Below are 17,626 nucleotides of genomic sequence, written 5' to 3'. Positions count from 1 at the left end.
ATACGATTATTCTTGCTTTAACATTTATTGATTATGTGTGTTAGTGTGCTTATGATAGGTCCACCAGGTTCAGATCTCAATCGCAGAACAATTCTTATGCGGAATTTCAGAAAGAATCACACACAACCCTTCTGCTTTAATCAATTTTATTCTCTAGCTAAACTTTAATTTTGGATAATATGAGAATGCTCAATCTCGGAATTTCAACACAGCATTAACACGGTAACCATCACGATTGTGTTTCACTTTCATTCATTCCCCCCCGCGTAGCGTGAGCAGTTGGTGAGAGAGAGAGAGATGCTAAGAACATGCATATGCTATCCTAACAAAAACCTTAACCTTATAATATGCAAATTCGTATTTGAAAATTGCCCACACAGTACCACATCCCTTCATAGACCTTCAAGTCAATTCTTATCACGTTGTTTCACTTTGGGTATCGGCAATTAATTTTTATGCAATGTAACACGAACATATGAGAAATATGAATAAAGTCCTTAAAATTATGCGACGACATTCATACGAAAAACAATAAAACAAGTATTATTCCTAAAGGCACAAATGTGCGTTAATGGATTCGTTGGCAAGATTATGCCTTTGAAAAGAAAAAGGTACGACTCTTTTGCTTCTAAATGACCTTATCCACGTAACTCAATGGCAGCAGTGTTTTTCATTATCAATTGATTTTTAATGCACCGCCTTGGAGTGGCAACCCTTCTTGATTATCCCGATATGCGTATCGTGTGTCTTCTTTATCACTGGTTCAATTCTTTGCGTAAAGCAGACGCCGAGGTTGGCATCTCTTATGTCAAAAATGTGTTTGTTCCCTGCAGAGCAGTGGGGGTGTGAGGGTGAGCGTGTGGGGGAGGGGGCATATGAACACGGTACACAGTTTCTGTCCACAGCTGGCTGGAAGAGTCGGCACGACGCTCGCCGTCGTCACGCCGATGGGTGTTGAGTGCGGGCCCGCTGCTCTCTCCTGGTGCTGCTCGAACGCTCTCAGCACTGGTGGCGCACCGTGGCGTGAAGTGGCGCTGGTGGCGCGAACAGTGGCGCGCTGTAGCGCTGGCTGGCGCTGGTGGCGCGCTCTGAAGTGGCGCGCAGTGGTGGCGCTGGTGGCCCGAACAGTGGCGCGCAGTGGCGCTGACACTCTTGCTGGTCAGGCTCTGTCCGCTGCTGGATAAGCCAAGTCGCACGCGCTCTCTCTGTTGAGATGCCCGAGCACTCTCAGCTGATTCGTTGGCAGCCGGCTTCTTCACTGCTGGATGACTGAGCTGCACGCTCTTGCTTGGCAGCGCTGGCCGCGCTGCAGCTAGAAGCTGGCACTTGATGTAGGAATAAAGTTTTGAGTGATACTTCGTCCCTTCGGCTCTGAAATCACTTTCGTTGATACATCGCGACTCGGCGATCCTCGCTACTCAGCGAGGCTCGCGCTTCTTGGAGCCAGCCGTTCGCTGCGACTGCCCGTGTCTTGTCGAACTTCTTGAACTGTTGATCTGTCTTGACTGAACTTTTGAAAAAATGGTTGTACCGTTATATATATAAAAAAAATCTCTGCTCTGCGCAGTGAAAAGGGGGGGGGGGGGGCGTGGCCTGTGTGTGTGTGTGTGTGTACGTGCGTGTGTGTGGCATTCCACAAGCCATCTGCGTTATATGATCCTGGGGGGCGGAGGGGACGACCCTCTTTGTAACAACAAGCAATTCCTCACTGGGTGTTAAATTCTTTTCTCGTGCTGCGGGGAGAGACAAAGACGGCCGGGATCTCTTTCTCTCTCCAACCCTTGAGTGAGAGAAAACAGATACCCCCTTTTCACCGTCCTTCCGTGGCAGTCTGGAGATTTCGCAGATAACCTCTGCCCTCTCTTGGAGTTTATTATTCTATACATTTATGTCCTTTTTACGATTTCCATCTGTGTTTGCGTGTTTTTGGGTTTGTGTGTTTTATGCATTATTTTTCTTTATTATTAAAAAATATATATATCGGCAGATATTATTGTTAATATCAATTTTGGAAAAAGCTCATATCCAACAATAGTTACGACGAAATCAAACGACATGGCACGCACTAATATCTAATCTCGATGCTTTAACGGCACAATTCAAATGTCCTTCGTTTATTAAGTGGTCAAGCTAGGCGGGACCGGCTAGGACACCCAGGAAACCGGAGAGCACAGATTTAGCCACTCCTTGACTTATTCTTATAACAAAAATCACATCTATTTATGAATGCACATTTTTTAATAAATAACAAATACGCAATTAAAACAGGAGAATAATTCAAAGAGCATGTATTTTTTTACTTGACCCCACCCATCCCTCTGCTCCCTGCCCTCCCGCTTTCCCACCGTGGCCTCCCGGATTGCTCTTCCCGGCTTGCTTCTCTTCCTCACCTCCTGCCCTCTCTCATAACCCCCTCCTTTCGTCTCCCCAGCATTCCCTACCCTCTAGCCGTCCACTCTTTCTCCAACCCCTCCCTCCCTCTCCACCCCCAAATGTCTCCGATCTTCCCCTCCATTGCCCACCTGCCTATTCCCTCTCCCTCCTCCTGTACCTCCCCACCCCTCCTCTTGACTCGCCCTTAATCCCCCGTAGTCCGCAATTACATTTCCTCCCAATCTCGGAATTCAAAGTTCTAACCTCGCTCTCCATACTTACAAAAAAACGTCCTTTGGTTGTGGTTTCAATGCAAAACCCACAGTCCTTTTTTCAGCACATATACATACAACGTACATACAGCATGAATACAATACACAATACAACATATAACCCACATACAACATATATAAACAACATACGTACAACATAAATGAATCCAAGAAAGCCACACCTGAATCGTAGGACTGCTCCATTGGGTTTTCACTTTGAGTTGCGTTCAGCCAATTAACCACAATTGTTTATACACCGACAGGGCCGCTCGTCTGCTACCAGAAGTTGGAGTACGCGGTAGGCCACTGGCTACAGAAGACGGCCGAGCACGTGATGGGCTGCGTTCTCTGCAGCCCTGGCTGCTTCAGCCTCTTCCGAGCCAAGGCCATCATGGATGACAACGTCCTCAAGACCTACACCACAGTGGCCACCGAGGCCCTGCAGTACATCCAGTACGACCAAGGTAAGCGTCGACGTGTGTTTGGATCTCGCACCTCCTATTAGCACGGTTGGCTACGTGTGGTGCGAAAGAAGTTCAACATGTATACATGTCACGCTGGCGAGATGTTAACTCCCAAGCTTGGTATACAGGAGGTCGTAAGTTCCATCCCGACCCTGACGCGTGTATATTGCAATTTGCGTCTCTCTCCCCATGGTTGCGTAGACTTTCTAAGGGTCCTCTAGTTTTTCCCTCATTTAGATGCAACATCACGTGCTTAGAATCTCTGTGATTGCCAACAAGGGTTTTGCCACCAAGTACGAAGTCATGTTTTGCAGAGGGGTCAAATACTTATTTCCCTCATTAAAATGCAAATCAATTCATAACATTTTTGACATGCGTTTTTCTGGATTTTTGTTGTTGTTATTCTCTCACTGTTCAAATAAACCTACCATAAAAAATTATAGACTGATCATTTCTTTGTCAGTGGGCAAACGTACAAAATCAGCAGGGGATCAAGTACTTTTTTCCCTCACTGTATCGTGGTAATACTTGGGCCAAGACCCCGCAAGATCAATTTAATACGTAGACTTTCACGACCAATATTCATGATTCACAATTCATTCCTGCTGGATTAGATTGTCGTGTAGGTTTAGTGTAAATTTGTTTTAACTATAAGCGTCCAACACCCGACAGAGCCAATCAGGTAAGGTTGTTAGGTCATGGGGAAACTACGTCGATTTTGGTTTAATTAGCAAAATCCGAATATTGAAAGGCAAGCAAAATATAAAAAATGTTTGAAGGTGGATGATGCTGGTTGGATGTAGTTGCTGTGGCTCCTGCGTATGCAGCAGTGGGAGATGCAGAGAGAGAGATAATTGCAGAGGGCTACTGCCGGTGCAGCTACAGAGATATGCCGCTCGGCCAGGAGCTGGTGCTGGCTGTGGGTATTATGAGCCGGTTACCCTCTACCTCGCGGACGTCCCCTCTTCCATTTGTTGGTGCAGGTGAGGACCGCTGGCTGTGCACGGTGATGCTGCAGCAGGGCTGGCGCGTCGAGTACTGCACCGGATCGGACGCCTACACCAACGCCCCGCAGGAATTCAAGGAGTTCTTCAACCAGCGGAGGCGTTGGGGCCCCTCCACGATGGCGAACACCTTCAGCATCCTGGAAAATGGCGTCCGCACGGCCAAGAAGAACCCGTCCATCTCTCGGCTCTATATTCTTTATCAGATCATCGAACCCGACCCTGACGCCTGTATATTTGGAGTTCGCATGTCTCTCCTCGTGGTTGTGTTGATTTTTATCCGGGTTCTCCGGTTTTTCTCTCTACATTTAGAATCAAAATCACGCGTTGAGTATTTGGCTGCTATAAATTTCTACGTAATAAGCCACTTCGTTCAGCTATAATTTGTGGCCAAGTTGCTTATGAAGAAGAGCTACATAGCTCAGTGGGCCTTATCTGGTATATTAAAAATAGTTTCGTTTTAAAAAAAAGTTAACTTGGAACACTTCTGCTCACAGTCGTGCATGGCTTCAAGTCGTCACTCAGAGTTGTTCCTTCCACGAGATTTTTGATTGCAAATATTTAACGATAACAATTGGCCATCGTTGGGTGTTTAACGCATACAACCTCAAAGTGAGTGGTCGTGTTAATCCTCTCATCATAACGTATGCGCACTGCTTGCGTTTTAAAAATATTGCGAGTCGTATTGCTTGTGTACCAGGGTATTCAAACTGCTGCATGTTTCTTTCAGCCAAAAAATTCTATACACACAGGCTGCACGATTCTGTTCATCTGAGTGCACTCTTTACTTTACAGCTGATTGAACGGTTGTCGTTGTCAATCATGGTGGTGATGATGGTGGTGGTTGTGGTGATGAGATGATACTGGTAGGAAACGTAGTGGACTGGAAACCCAACCGGGATTAATTCACAGGAGGCAGGGGATTAATTGTGTATGTCTGTGGATGTCTGTTCACTTGTATCCGGACACCCGAATAAAATGGGAGGGGTGGGGCTGGGTGGAGAGGGGAGGGTTGGGAGGGGCTGGGTGGGGAGGGGCTGGGTGGGGAGGGGCTGGGTGGGGAGGGTGGGGAGGGGCTGGGAGGGGCTGGGTGGAGAGGGTGGGGCTGGGTGGGGGGTGGGGAGAGTGGGGCTGGGTGGGGAGGGTGGGGAGGGTGGGGCTGGGTGGGGAGGGTGGGGAGGGTGGGGCTGGGTGGGGGGTGGGAGGGGTGGGGAGGGGCTGGTCACTCCGTGGTGCCCTTATAAAACTCAACGTTTAACCTACTCACACCAGTTTGTGTCTGCCCTCACAGTCGGGCATATTTGCGGAATACACCATGCCGCCATTGACCCTGGCCATTGACCGAGCAACCCAACGTTCCTACCAGCTCCCTCCGCAGGAATGTATTAATGATGGTATTCAGCTCGTGTGGTATTTGTCTCGTGCCGGTGCTCAGGTTGCTTCACCTTCGTTTTCAAAATGGACCAAAACTGGGCACTTCTCATCTCCATCGTTCCGCCTGCTCTATACATCGCCGTCTGCTTCAAAACGTAGCCGGACACGCAGATCAAGGTGGGCGCCCACGCTTCTTCTGCAGAAGCACGTGGCACTCATTGCACACAACGTGCTTGCTACAAATGAAACACAATGTACGTATATATGTTGAACTTCTTTGGCACCGTACGTAGCCAACCTTGCTCATCGGAGTTGCAGGGGACGTACAAAAAACTAAACACAAAAAGCAGTCTTAAAGAAATTAGTTTTCAATCTACATGATTTAAAAGTGCAAACTACAGTGGCTTCCTAACATCGGAAGGAATATCGTTCCAGATGGCCGCAGCAGCGCATCTGAAAGCTTGTGATGCGGTAACGGTCTTTGTTCGATGGCTAGCCAAAAGCCACTGCGAGGATAGCTGGAGTTCGCGTGATTGTTTATGCTCTTTGACGTGGTTATCAAGGTATTGTAGTTCATTTGTGGCACGCTCTTTTTGTGTTACGAGTACGACCTTATAACAATGTATTTGGTCGGCAACTGGAAGCTAAAGCAGCTCGGCGAGCACTGGATGGACATGGTCGGGTCTTGCAATGCCTGTTACAACACGTGCCAACGTCCCATAGAGCGGTGTGTTGCAATAATTGTGCCTTATCGATACTATGCTACACATCACCGCGGTGGTTATGTCACTGCTCAATAGTGGTCGAATGTGTCGTGAGCCCTGATATGAAAATTACAGAAATTGACTACATTTTGCATGTGGTGATCACCTGACATATTCTGGTCGAGTGACGCCGAGGCTATTTTAATCACAATCTGAATCCTTGAGTCTGCGACTGCCACACCTGATCCTCGCACAATTTCGTTTCATGCAAACCACACGTGCATCACTCGCTTGCAATATTCGGGGTTGCCGATGCTCTCCACATTTAACTTGGACTTCATTGCGGTGTACAATTGTGAGTCATCAGCATATATATAGAACTTCATATTGAGATGATATCGGCGATCGGAGAGACATATATTGAAAATTAATAGGGCCCGAAGGCGGACCCTGTGGTATGCCGACTAGGCATGGCATAGGAGATGACTTCATCACCTAGCTTGACAAACTGTAATCCACCATACAGGTATGACTCAATACACTTTAGTGCCATACCCGATACACTGAACCTTGACCTTATCTGCTCAATGAGTATCTCATGGTCAATGGTGTCGAAGGTGGCTGAGAAATCGAGGCCAACCAATGCTGCGATGCACCGGTCAGCCATGATCTTTTAGAGGTCAACAGTGACATCTAGTAGAGTCATCTCAAGACTGTGGAATTGTCGGTACACCGACTAGAATGGGTTGAATTTGCCCATCCCAGTGACGTAGGGAATTAACCGCTTCAGACACAGGCACTCAATGACCTCTGAAATTGTACTCAGGTTTGAGATCGGGTGATAGTCTGGATGGTCACTATGGCTCAAGCCAACTTTTTCAGAAGCGGTGTTACCTGCGCCATTTTGCAATGGTCTGGCAAACAGCCCTCGCTGAATGAAATATTTGCCAGGTGGACAATCAGTGGCGCAAGTACGTCCAAGCATAATTTGAGAATTTATATCTGGACGGAGTCGAGCGGCGATGTCTTATTTGGCAGCTGGGCAATGAACATTGACACCTCTGCTACTGACGATGGTGCCAGGGTCTCAAGTTTTGCATTGGTTATCAGGTTGATCAAACTCACATGACAGACCAGGAGAATGCGTTGCTTGCAAGTTAGAAACTGCCGTCTTAATCATCACTTTATTGGCGAAGAACGTTGCAAGTACTGTGCACAGAACCGGCTGACTGGTTGATGGGGTTGGAGTGCAACAGACCCTTCACAATGTGCCACAGAGCACGGGGTCGCGAACTGACTCATTGATGCACAGACCATAGAACGGTCTGCGAGACTCAATAATGAGCTAGTTTTCAAATCTGTAGGCGGCTCTGTAAGCAGTCGGACAATCTGAAAACTAGTTTTCTTTCAAAGACACCCCAGCCTCCTCCGCGTCTTCTTCACAGTATCGCCTCCAGTGACAGTAAGTCACTTCGTGCTTTCCCGTTCTCTGTGTGCTTGTTTGGATGGACACACGTTCAAAGATAGCGATGATGCCATGTTCTAATTGAGCTGCAAATTAATAGACCGTCGATGCATTATTCAGACTTGCCAATGATGACCGGATCTTCTGACTGAAAGCATCGTGGGTTAGTCGTTTTCAGTTCCTGTATGATGTCGTTGTGATGGGTGGGCAAATAATTTGTAATGCCATTTTGCACGTCACAAGACTGATCTGACGTTCTTATCTTCGATAAGAACGTCGTTTAAAGTTACGACGTCGCCGTATGTGAAGATGTGATCCAGTATACTTCCTGAGCGGCATATTGCACCGCTGACGTGCTGAGTTAAACTGACTGTCGAACGTTTCGGCGAGATCACTGTTGATTTTACCATAAAAACCAGTCGGTCCGGGACAGTTCTGGTCATCACAGATGATAAAGCGAGAGCCAAATGTCTCACAGTCTCGCAGACCAGAAAGCTAGGAAAATAATTCTGACAGCTGTGAAGTCGACGGTCGATAGACGACAGCGATCGTAAGCCCCCACATGCTGTTCGTTATTTTCACAAGCAGCAGCTTGAATTATGTGATTGTTAATGAGTCGCTCAGGACTTTCACGCAGATTTCTCCACGGTGAATTAGTGCGACCCCATCACCATGTGAACTGCTAGTTTATAGCATAGTTATAACGCAACACAGGATAGAGCAGCGCACCGTGGCTGTTTCCTCCTCTTCCTCGCCCTCCTCCGTTCCGAACACAGATGGACTCGTCCGTCTGAACAAAGCTCGTCGCTCTCCGTGGTGTTAATCCCTCATACTAACATCATGCTAATCCCCCAGTTACATGCTAATTTACTGTTGATATGTAAACTCCTCTCCCCCCTCCTCTGTTCTGAACATAGATGGACTCGTCCGTCTTAACAAAGCTCGTCGCTCTCCGTGGTGCTAATCCCTCACACCAACATCATGCTAATCCCCCAGTTACATGCTAATTTATATGTAAACTGCTTTGTCAAGGTGCTCTGTTCCTCCCACACAGCTTAAAAGACGCTGCCATGCTTGGCAGGGTTCACTCAAGCGCTGTCTTCCAGACAGTCCTGTTTCTTCACCTGAGGAAGGCTACTTGTGTTGTGGCCGAAACGTCGTGAGAATTTTATTCTGTTATTATTATTTTTATTATTTTATCTCCATTCTACGTGACTTTACCGAAAGAACCCAGAAGAACAATGAGCTATCATTATTTTGTTGTTGTTTGCAAAGTGCAGGTTGTTGAGGACTTTGTGGAAAAGTGCGGAATAAATGCAAAGTAACTCCCAAGAATTGGTGGTGGTTGGACAAAAGGACGATGGTGACGCCGATGGCTAAGGTCTCCTCCTGCAATGGCGAGATGTTAACTCCCTCGCATGGTATACAGGAGGTCGTGGGTTTGATCCCTATCCCGACCTTAACGCCTGTTATGTATTTGGAGTCCACGTGTTCTCTCTATCTTCCCTCCACATTTAATCTGGCTGCTGATATACATTACCACGTGATGAGCCACTTCGTTGATCTATCATTTGTGGCCAGGTGGCTTCTGAAAAGAGCTTTATACCTGGTATTTTTTTTAAGGTGGCCATGGTGCTCACCGTGATCTACATATTCCTCATGACGGGCACGCTGCTCGCTATGGTCGGCGACATTGTCAAGAACGGTATCCTCACAATCAGCGGCATCTTCTTCATCACTCTCGCGGGCATCCATCTCATCGCGCGAGTTCTTTTGCAGCGTGCACGGATTCTTGTACCTCATCTGCATTCCCACGGGATACCTGCTGCTGCTCATCTACTCATTGGTCAACATGTACAACGTATCATGGGGCACACGTGAGACCAAGGCGCCTTCTGAGCCCTCCCCCAAGGAGGTGAGTTACTTTGTGTGTTATCGTTATTGTCGTTGTTGTTTTTGTGTCGAACGTTATTTGGAGTGTCGCTCCATTCTCCTGTTGCTCCGTCCCACACCTCCGATTAGCATGATTGGCTACGTACATTGCAAAAAAAGTGTAACATATGCCCCCAACCCCCGCCAAGACGAAGGCAGCGATCCCCCATGTAGCTTTTAACCGACCGTTGGGGCAAGTGCTGTTAGCGAGTAGCACCTGTGAAGTCCGGAATGGCACATAAGGGGGTAGGTGACCAGCACCATGCCCGGCCGCCTTTGTCTCCATTGTTGTCATGTTTACTACATCACATTTGGCTATTTTTGAGGCTGAGCCAATCTAGGGAAGGCGAAGGACAGGTCCAGATGTATGTATGTTGAACTTCTTTCACACCATGTGTAGTCAACTGTGCTAATTGGAGGTGCGAAGGAAGGAACGTTTCTAAACACGAGCAGTTTTTAAGAAATTAGTTTTCAATGCAATGATTTAAAAGTGCATAGCTCCAATTGCTTTCTCATATTGGAAGGAAGAGGGTTCCAGATGGACGCACAAGCGCACCCAAAAGCACGCGATGTGGTCACTGTCTTTGTTCAATGGTTAGCCAAAATCCACTGATGAGGATGACCGGAGTTTGCAAAATTATCGTTTATGTTTCTTGACAAGAACGGTGGTGGTGGCTGTGCCACTCGTGTCCATTAATCCAACACGGTGGGTATCGAGGAGGAGTCGTTTACTGACTTTCCAGGAGAATGCAGTATGACAATTATGGACTCTATCTGTTCCATCTGAATAGAACGCAATGTTTCCCCCTCGCATTTGTGGGTCTATTCCATGGTGTTCTGGTTTCCTGTTCGCCAATAAAGTATTCATACATGGAGGACCGCAGAGCTTGGACAGTTATTGGCGCCAGTTCACTGAGCAGCTGAAACTGCCTTCCAGCTTGTGTGCGCTTCCCGCTGGTTTGATATCATTGAAGGACCCTGCCTTCAGCACAATGCCCATCCTCCTGTCCCAGCAGAAGAAGGAACGCAAGCATCGTTTGAATGGAACGAAATGCTGTATACTGCCACTCGAGTGGGACTGCTTCCAGTGGAGGATCAGCGTCCTTCCGAAGAAATACTCGGCGCTGAGTCAGGAGGATGACAGTTCAAGGTGCCACCACCTCACTGAGAGCCTGTAGCCATGCTTTTAACTTTGATCCTTACCTCTCGTGTATCAATAGTTCAATGTTTATGTCCCATATTATTGAGGGACTGTGTTATCTTGGTGTGGTTTGGGACTGTTGTTTTGCTGCCTTGCCCCAAGTTATGCATTTAGTATTGAAAAATTGGCAGTAACTGATGTACTCATGTAAGTTGCACTCATATACTTTATTTATTTTCTTATCTTTCCTATACTTAGCACTGCTATCGTTTTATGTTCTAACTTTCTAATCCCCTACACCTACTGGACATCTGTGAAAAGAGGTTCATAGCTCATTGGCCTCCTCCTGCAGTAGAAATACAGATTCTGATTATTGATTGGCTGTGTCGGGTGGAGGAGGATTTACAATGTAACATTTTACTCAAGTCAATACTGAGTCTTGTCTCAACTTATCAATTGTGATTCTAGTTGTGCTTGTATCTTAGGCGCCGTGGTGGCTAGATGTTAACTACCTCCCCTGGTATGCAGGAGATAGTGGCTTCGATCCCATACCTGACGATGCCTGTTGCCTATATGGAGTCTGCGTCTATTCCTTTTTCTCCCCATGTTGGTGTGGATTTTTCTCTGGGTCCCCTGATTTTTTCTCTACTCATTTAGAATCATCATGTGATTAGAGTATTTGGCTGCTGTAATTTCCACGTGATAAGCCGCTCATTGAGTTATAATTTGTGATATTCAGGTCGATTCTACAAAAAAGCTTTATATCTCAGTGGGCCTTACATGGTAAAATAAAAATAATGGTTTAGTTTAACAGTTTATCATCATCCATCCCAGCCGAGTGGAGTCGTGCGCGGTGGAACTCGACAGAGAGATGAAGCTGCGTCCAATTGAGGCCAGACAACAGGACATTACGAGCACTCTGATGGAGCATCCTGAAGGAGCAGAGATCGAGGTGAGAGGAGAGGACATCGCGAACACTCATATAGAGCATCCAGAAGGAGCAGAGACGAGACCAGAGGACATCGTGATCACTCAGACAGATCATCCAGAAGGAGTAGAGAGTGAGGCGAGACGACAGGGCATCGCGAGCACTCCGACGGAGCATCCTGAAGGAGCAGAGATCGAGTCGAGAGGAGAGAACATCGCAAACACTCAGATGGAGCATCCAGAAGGAGCAGAGACGAGACCAGAGGACATCGCGAGCACTCAGACAGATCATCCAGTAGGAGTAGAGAGCGAGGAGAAACGACAGGGCATCGCGAGCACTGGGACAGAGCATCCTGAAGGAGCAGAGATCGAGTTGAGAGAAGAGGACATCGCAAACACTCAGATGGAGCATTCAGAAGGAGCAGAGACGAGACTAGAAGACATCGCGAGCACTCAGACAGAGCATCCAGAAGAAGTAGAGAGCAAAAGTCGACCTCCAGAGCAATCAGACACAGACCTCGCCCTCCATACCAGAGGTAATATTTTCATCAAACAAAGGCAAAGTCTTCTTGGTTCTTTCGTTAAAGTCACATAGAATGGAAATAAAACATTAAAAATAAAATAAAATTCTCACGACGTTTCGGCCACAACACAAGTAGGCTTCTTCAGGTGAAGGAACAGAACTCTCGGGACGACAGCGCTTCAATGAACGCTGCTAAGATTCGCAGCGTCTTTTAAGCTAGGTGGGAGAAGTAAAGCGCCTTGACAAAGGAGTTTACACATCAAACAGGATAATTGAGCATTGAAATAGCGGTGTTAAAGTGTTGGATCAGCAGGGTGTTAAAGTCAGAAATTAGCATGTAACTGGGAGATTAGCATGATGTTAATGTGAGGGATTAGCATGTGACTGGTCACGGAAATAGCTATGTTAAAATCAAAGTTTACATATCAACAGAGCCATTTAGTATATGGACGCTAAAGGACTGCAACTATCCAACTGTCATACAATAAACCGATGTGAAAAAACTAAGTATAAACTACATCAATATAATAAATGTACTCAATATATTCTTCAATAAGTTGAGCTATTAACATAAAGTAACTGGGTATACACTACACTATATAATGAATACCATATAGTAAACTAATAAAAAACTAAAATATAAACTACATCAGTGTTATCAATAAACTCTATATACTCTCCAAACAGCTGAGCTACTAACAATAAGTCGTTATACATTACAATGCCATATGGCGAAAAAATGGGTGGCGGTTTTTTCTTTTCAACGTTAGCACCACGGAAAGCGACGAGCTTTGTTCAGACGTGCGAGTCCATCTATGCTCGGAACGAAGGAGGGGGGAGAAACAGCCACGATGCGCTGCTCTGTTCTGTGTTGCGCTACAACTATGTTATAAACTAGACTACAATACATTGCAATGGTATACCTTCCAATCTAAACTACATTGTATAATATCGTTTACAGCCCAATGTAACCTCTAACATTATGCATTATATTGATATGTCTCCAACTAACTTTTTTCTACATTACACGACTATACACCGTAATATACACTGCCATAGACAAACCCACCATTAAATTATACAATTCGTTACTATACACTACCCTATACTTTAGACTGTAAAATAGACTTGTAATATTACACTATGTATTATTCTACCAACCCTACTGTATACCACACTGCTGTATATTCACTATACAATTACGATACCATATATTGCCTCATGAATTATGTTAAACATTACAATGTTATACTATTTATTATACAACATGCTATACCTTTGACCGTTGTGTGAACGGTATTTAGAGGCAATGCCAGGGAATGGACTGCAGTCTGAAAGTCACCGTAAAATACAATCAATTAAGAACCGAAATGGTTTATAACGTCTTTCCAATGGTTACTAAGCCAGAATCCATCTTCTCGTTTGAAACTGTCTCTGTGTTTGTATATGTGGATGGCCTCATGAACGAATGTCTCATGGTAACCGGATGGCTTGCAGAGAACCTCCGTGTCATGCCCACTAATGCCCACTAAATTATAACAGTGATCTGCCACGGCTGAGGTGTTCGTCCTACCGTGTTTCAAGTCTGCTTTATGTTCACGGATGCAGTCCGAGATATGTCGTTTGGTTTCTCCAATGTAGCTGCTACCACAGAGGCAACTTATTTTGTAGACGCCCGGGTACTGTATGTCTGGAACCACATCTTTTACAGATGGAACCAGATCACGGATTTTATGTACTGTGTTGAATCGGACCTGGATCTTGTGTTTATTCAGGATTTTGGAGATCTTTTTTGTGACCCCCGCAATGTAGGGTAAGGTGATGGTTTTGAATGGCTCCTCAAGAGGATCCTTCTTCATGGCTGGAGTGATGGCTTTGCGGATTGTGTAGTCGGAGTAACCATTAGCCTTGAGAGCTTGGTGTACGTGCTAGAGTTCACTGGCAATGTGTTCCTGGTCGGAAATGCATTGGGCTCTATGGTATAGAGCCTTGATGAGGGAGTTCTTCTGGGACGGATGGTGGTGGGAATCTGGTTTTAAGTAAACATCCATATGCGTAGCTTTCCTGTAGACACAGTGGCTCATTGAACCATCAGGTCTCCTTCTAATTAGGACATCCAAAAAGGGTAGCTTGCCATCTTTATCGACTTCCATGGTAAATCTGATGGCTGGGTGTATGGAATTGATGTGGTCGACGAATTGGTCTAGAGCAGGCCGGCCATGTGGCCAGATGACAAAAGTGTCATCCACGTACCTCTTCCATAAGGTCGGGCGTAGAGTGGCAGTCTGGATGGCGTCAGTTTCAAATTTCTCCATGAAAACGTTGGCTACAACCTGAGATAGGGGGGTGCCCATTGGGGTGCCCTCAGTTTGTTTGTAGAAAGTTCCATTCCAGGTGAAGTGTGTGTTGGTTAAACAGTGTCTCACCAGGGGGGGGGGGTACATCAGTATGCAGTCCTTGATGAACCAAGTCTTCAATGGTGTCAGGTACAGGAACTTTGGTGACTTCGCTGGCACTGCCTCTAAATACCGTTCACACAACGGTCAAAGGTATGGTTTATAGTATGTTGTATAATAATAAATAGTATAACATCGTAATGTTTAACATAAATTATAAGGCAATATATAGTATCGTAATTGTGTAGTGAATATACAGCAGTGTGGTATACAGTAGGATTGGTAGAATAATACAGTGTAATATTACAAATCTAATATTTTACAGTCTAAAGTATAGGGTAGTATATAGTAACGCATTGTATAATTCAAGGGTGGGTTTGTCTATGCCAGTGTATATTACGGTGTATAGTCGTGTAATGTAGAAAGAAGTTTAGTTGGAGACATATCAATATAATGCATAATGTTAGAGCTTACATTGGGCTGTGTATACGATATTATACAATGTAGTTTAGATTGGAAGGTATACCATTGCAATGTATAGTAGTCTAGTTTATAAAATAGTTGTAACGCAACACAGGACAGAGCAGCGCATCGTGGATGTTTCTCTCCCTCCTCCGTTCCAAGCATAGATGGACTCGTCCGTCTGAACAAAGCTCGTCGCTTTCCGTGGTAGTAACGTTGAAAAGAAAAAAAACGCCACACATTTTTTCGCCATATGGCATTGTAATGTATAACGACGTATTGTTAGTAGCTCAGCTGATTGGAGAGTATATAGAGTTTATTGATAACATTGATGTAGTTTATACTTAGTTTTTTCACATCGGTTTATTGTATGATAGTTGGGTAGTTGCAGTCCTTTAGCGTCCATATACTAAATGCCTCTGTTGATATATAAACTTCGACTTTAACATAGCTATTTCCGTGACCAGTCACATGCTAATCCCTCACATTAACATCATGCTAATCTTCCAGTTACAAGCTAATTTCTGACTTTAACACCCTGCTGATCCAACACTTTAACACAGCTATTTCAATGCTAAATTATCCTGTTTGATGTGTAAACACCTTTGTCAAGGCGCTTTACTTCTCCCACCTAGCTTAAAAGACGCTGCGAATCTTAGCAGCGTTCATTGAAGCGATGTCGTCCCGACAGTTCTGTTCCTTCACCTGAAGAAGGCTACTTGAGTTGTGGCCGAAACGTCGTGAGAATTTATTTTATCATGTTTTATTTGTAATATTTTATTTCCATTCTGCGTGACTTTACCGAAAGAACCAAGAAGATGAATCCCTGCAGTCACGAAAGCTTTAAATATAAAATTAAATGCGAAGTCATTACTTGTCAATTAAACAAGACCGCGCATCTGAAATCACGCGATGCGGTGACCGTCTTTGTTCGATGAATGGATGAACGAAGTGTGGGTGATGGTTAATGCTCCTTGACGAGATTAGCAAGCTATTGTGATTCATTTGTGGCAAGCACTCTGTAATGAGGGCATGTTGCTGCTGCTGCAGAAGAAGCGTAGGAGATTGAGGAATGATCTCCCCCTGTTCTGCATGGGCATCTTTTTCTCCAGTTTCCTCCGATGTGTCATTGATATTGGCCAAAATTTTACACTTCTGAAAAAGATAACTGCAAATCACTTAATTTGGACCGCACTCAGCAGCAACATCACCCCTCTACAACGGTAACTTGGTAAGACCCTCATGAACACAGAGCCTTGCGACTCAGCCAGGCTTTGTTGCAGGCTAAACCAGCCTAACGATGAGAATAATCACTACCGTCTGTGCAGCTCTCTTCGCTGAGTCACGGTAAACTTTTTTCCCGAGCCTCTGTGGGAGTGCACCGCACATCGCTATCCTCCTTTGTCCCTTGCAGGGCGCCATGACCTCGTGTGGCAGCGCCACCAGAAGATGCAGGTCATGTTTGAGAACGTCCTGCCTCAGGGTTACGCCATCACGCAGAGGTGCAGCCTCGATCAGGTGCGTCCTTGTGTCTGTGTGTCTTTATGTCTGTGTTTTTATGTCTGTGTCGGTCTTTGTACGTGTGCTACATATACGTTGTGGGGAGTGGTGGCGCAGTGGTTAACACACTGCGCTTAGAAACGAGCGACCTGAGTTTGATTCCCGCTCACTCACCAACACCAGTGACGATTATCTGAACCGGTCATATGTCTCTCCTAGGTCGACTCAGCCTCAAATGAGTACCTGGTGTAGTGTATAAATATCCCAAATTGAAGAGACAAAGGTGGCCGGACGTGGTGCTGGCCACCCACCTCCTCGTGTGCCGTGCTGGCCTTCAGAGGTGGTCGCTAACAGCACGTGCCCCAGCAGTCTGTTAAGACTACACGGGGGATCTTTGATCTTTGTCCTAGTTCGTGTATAAGTGCCCAGAAGATAACAACCAACTTTAATGAAGAAAATATATCGGGAAACTGCCTGGCAGCTAATTAGGCCCTTCCTACTGAAATAAATAAATCTATCAAAATAATATCGAGATGTTTACGTTCAAGATTTTACATTAATGTTGGGGTTCTTGTACTAAGCAACTCAATTAATTTAGAAGTCATCATTCCCCTCCCCCGGCTGCCTGTCTCGCTTAATTGTTCAACGCATTGGCCAGATGTCCAAATATTGCCGTCAGTTGACTGAGTGTCGTTTTCTCTGACGATCAAACAAGTGGCGCGTTCCTCTGTGTGGCTTTGAGACTTTGAAAAAAAGGTACCTTAGCACTGCATTGTTCTGGGAGAGTTCCACTCGCAGTTTTTATCTCGTGCAAGGACAGTGCAATTTGGATAACAATTCTGGACAGTGGACAGGAAGTGATGTCATGATTCTTGGAGGTGGTGGTGGCTAGGCTGGTGCTATACGTGGTTGGTGGATCACACACTGAGAAGATGCCGTGAATTTCAGTTCCAGTGGGCGTCAGAAAGGAGCCGCACCCTGGCTTGCCAGGAGCGGGTGGTACAGCAAATGTAGAATCCACCTGTTCCGTCTGTATAGGATATAATGTTGTCCCCTCACACGCGTGCATTTTCTACGGTTGCTCCGATT

General features: G+C 45.7%; 1 protein-coding gene across 1 annotated transcript; it reads left to right on the top strand.

Moving 5' to 3' along the window:
- Positions 1 to 2,460: 2,460 nt before the first annotated feature.
- LOC142923187 (chitin synthase chs-1-like) lies at positions 2,461 to 4,874 on the top strand. The gene is made up of 2 exons (XM_076064115.1): positions 2,461 to 3,109; positions 4,093 to 4,874. The coding sequence occupies exons 1-2, from the start codon at positions 2,980 to 2,982 to the stop codon at positions 4,494 to 4,496; spliced, it is 534 nt and encodes a 177-aa protein (XP_075920230.1). The 5' UTR covers positions 2,461 to 2,979; the 3' UTR covers positions 4,497 to 4,874.
- The last annotated feature ends 12,752 nt before the right edge of the window (positions 4,875 to 17,626 follow it).

Source organism: Petromyzon marinus, unplaced genomic scaffold (genome assembly GCF_048934315.1).
Source record: "Petromyzon marinus isolate PM22_M1 ecotype Great Lakes invasive population unplaced genomic scaffold, UKy_Petmar_22M1.pri1.0 PM_Scaffold_32, whole genome shotgun sequence".
Lineage (NCBI taxonomy): Eukaryota > Metazoa > Chordata > Hyperoartia > Petromyzontiformes > Petromyzontidae > Petromyzon > Petromyzon marinus.
Note: the sequence above shows the minus strand (reverse complement) of the source record. Positions and strands in the feature narration are given on the sequence as shown.

Coding starts and splice junctions, on each gene's coding strand:
- LOC142923187 (XM_076064115.1), top strand. CDS start 2,980: ATGGGCTGCGTTCTCTGCAGCCCTGGCTGCTTCAGCCTCTTCCGAGCC. Junction 3,110..4,092: donor GTACATCCAGTACGACCAAG/GTAAGCGTCGAC, acceptor TTGTTGGTGCAG/GTGAGGACCGCTGGCTGTGC.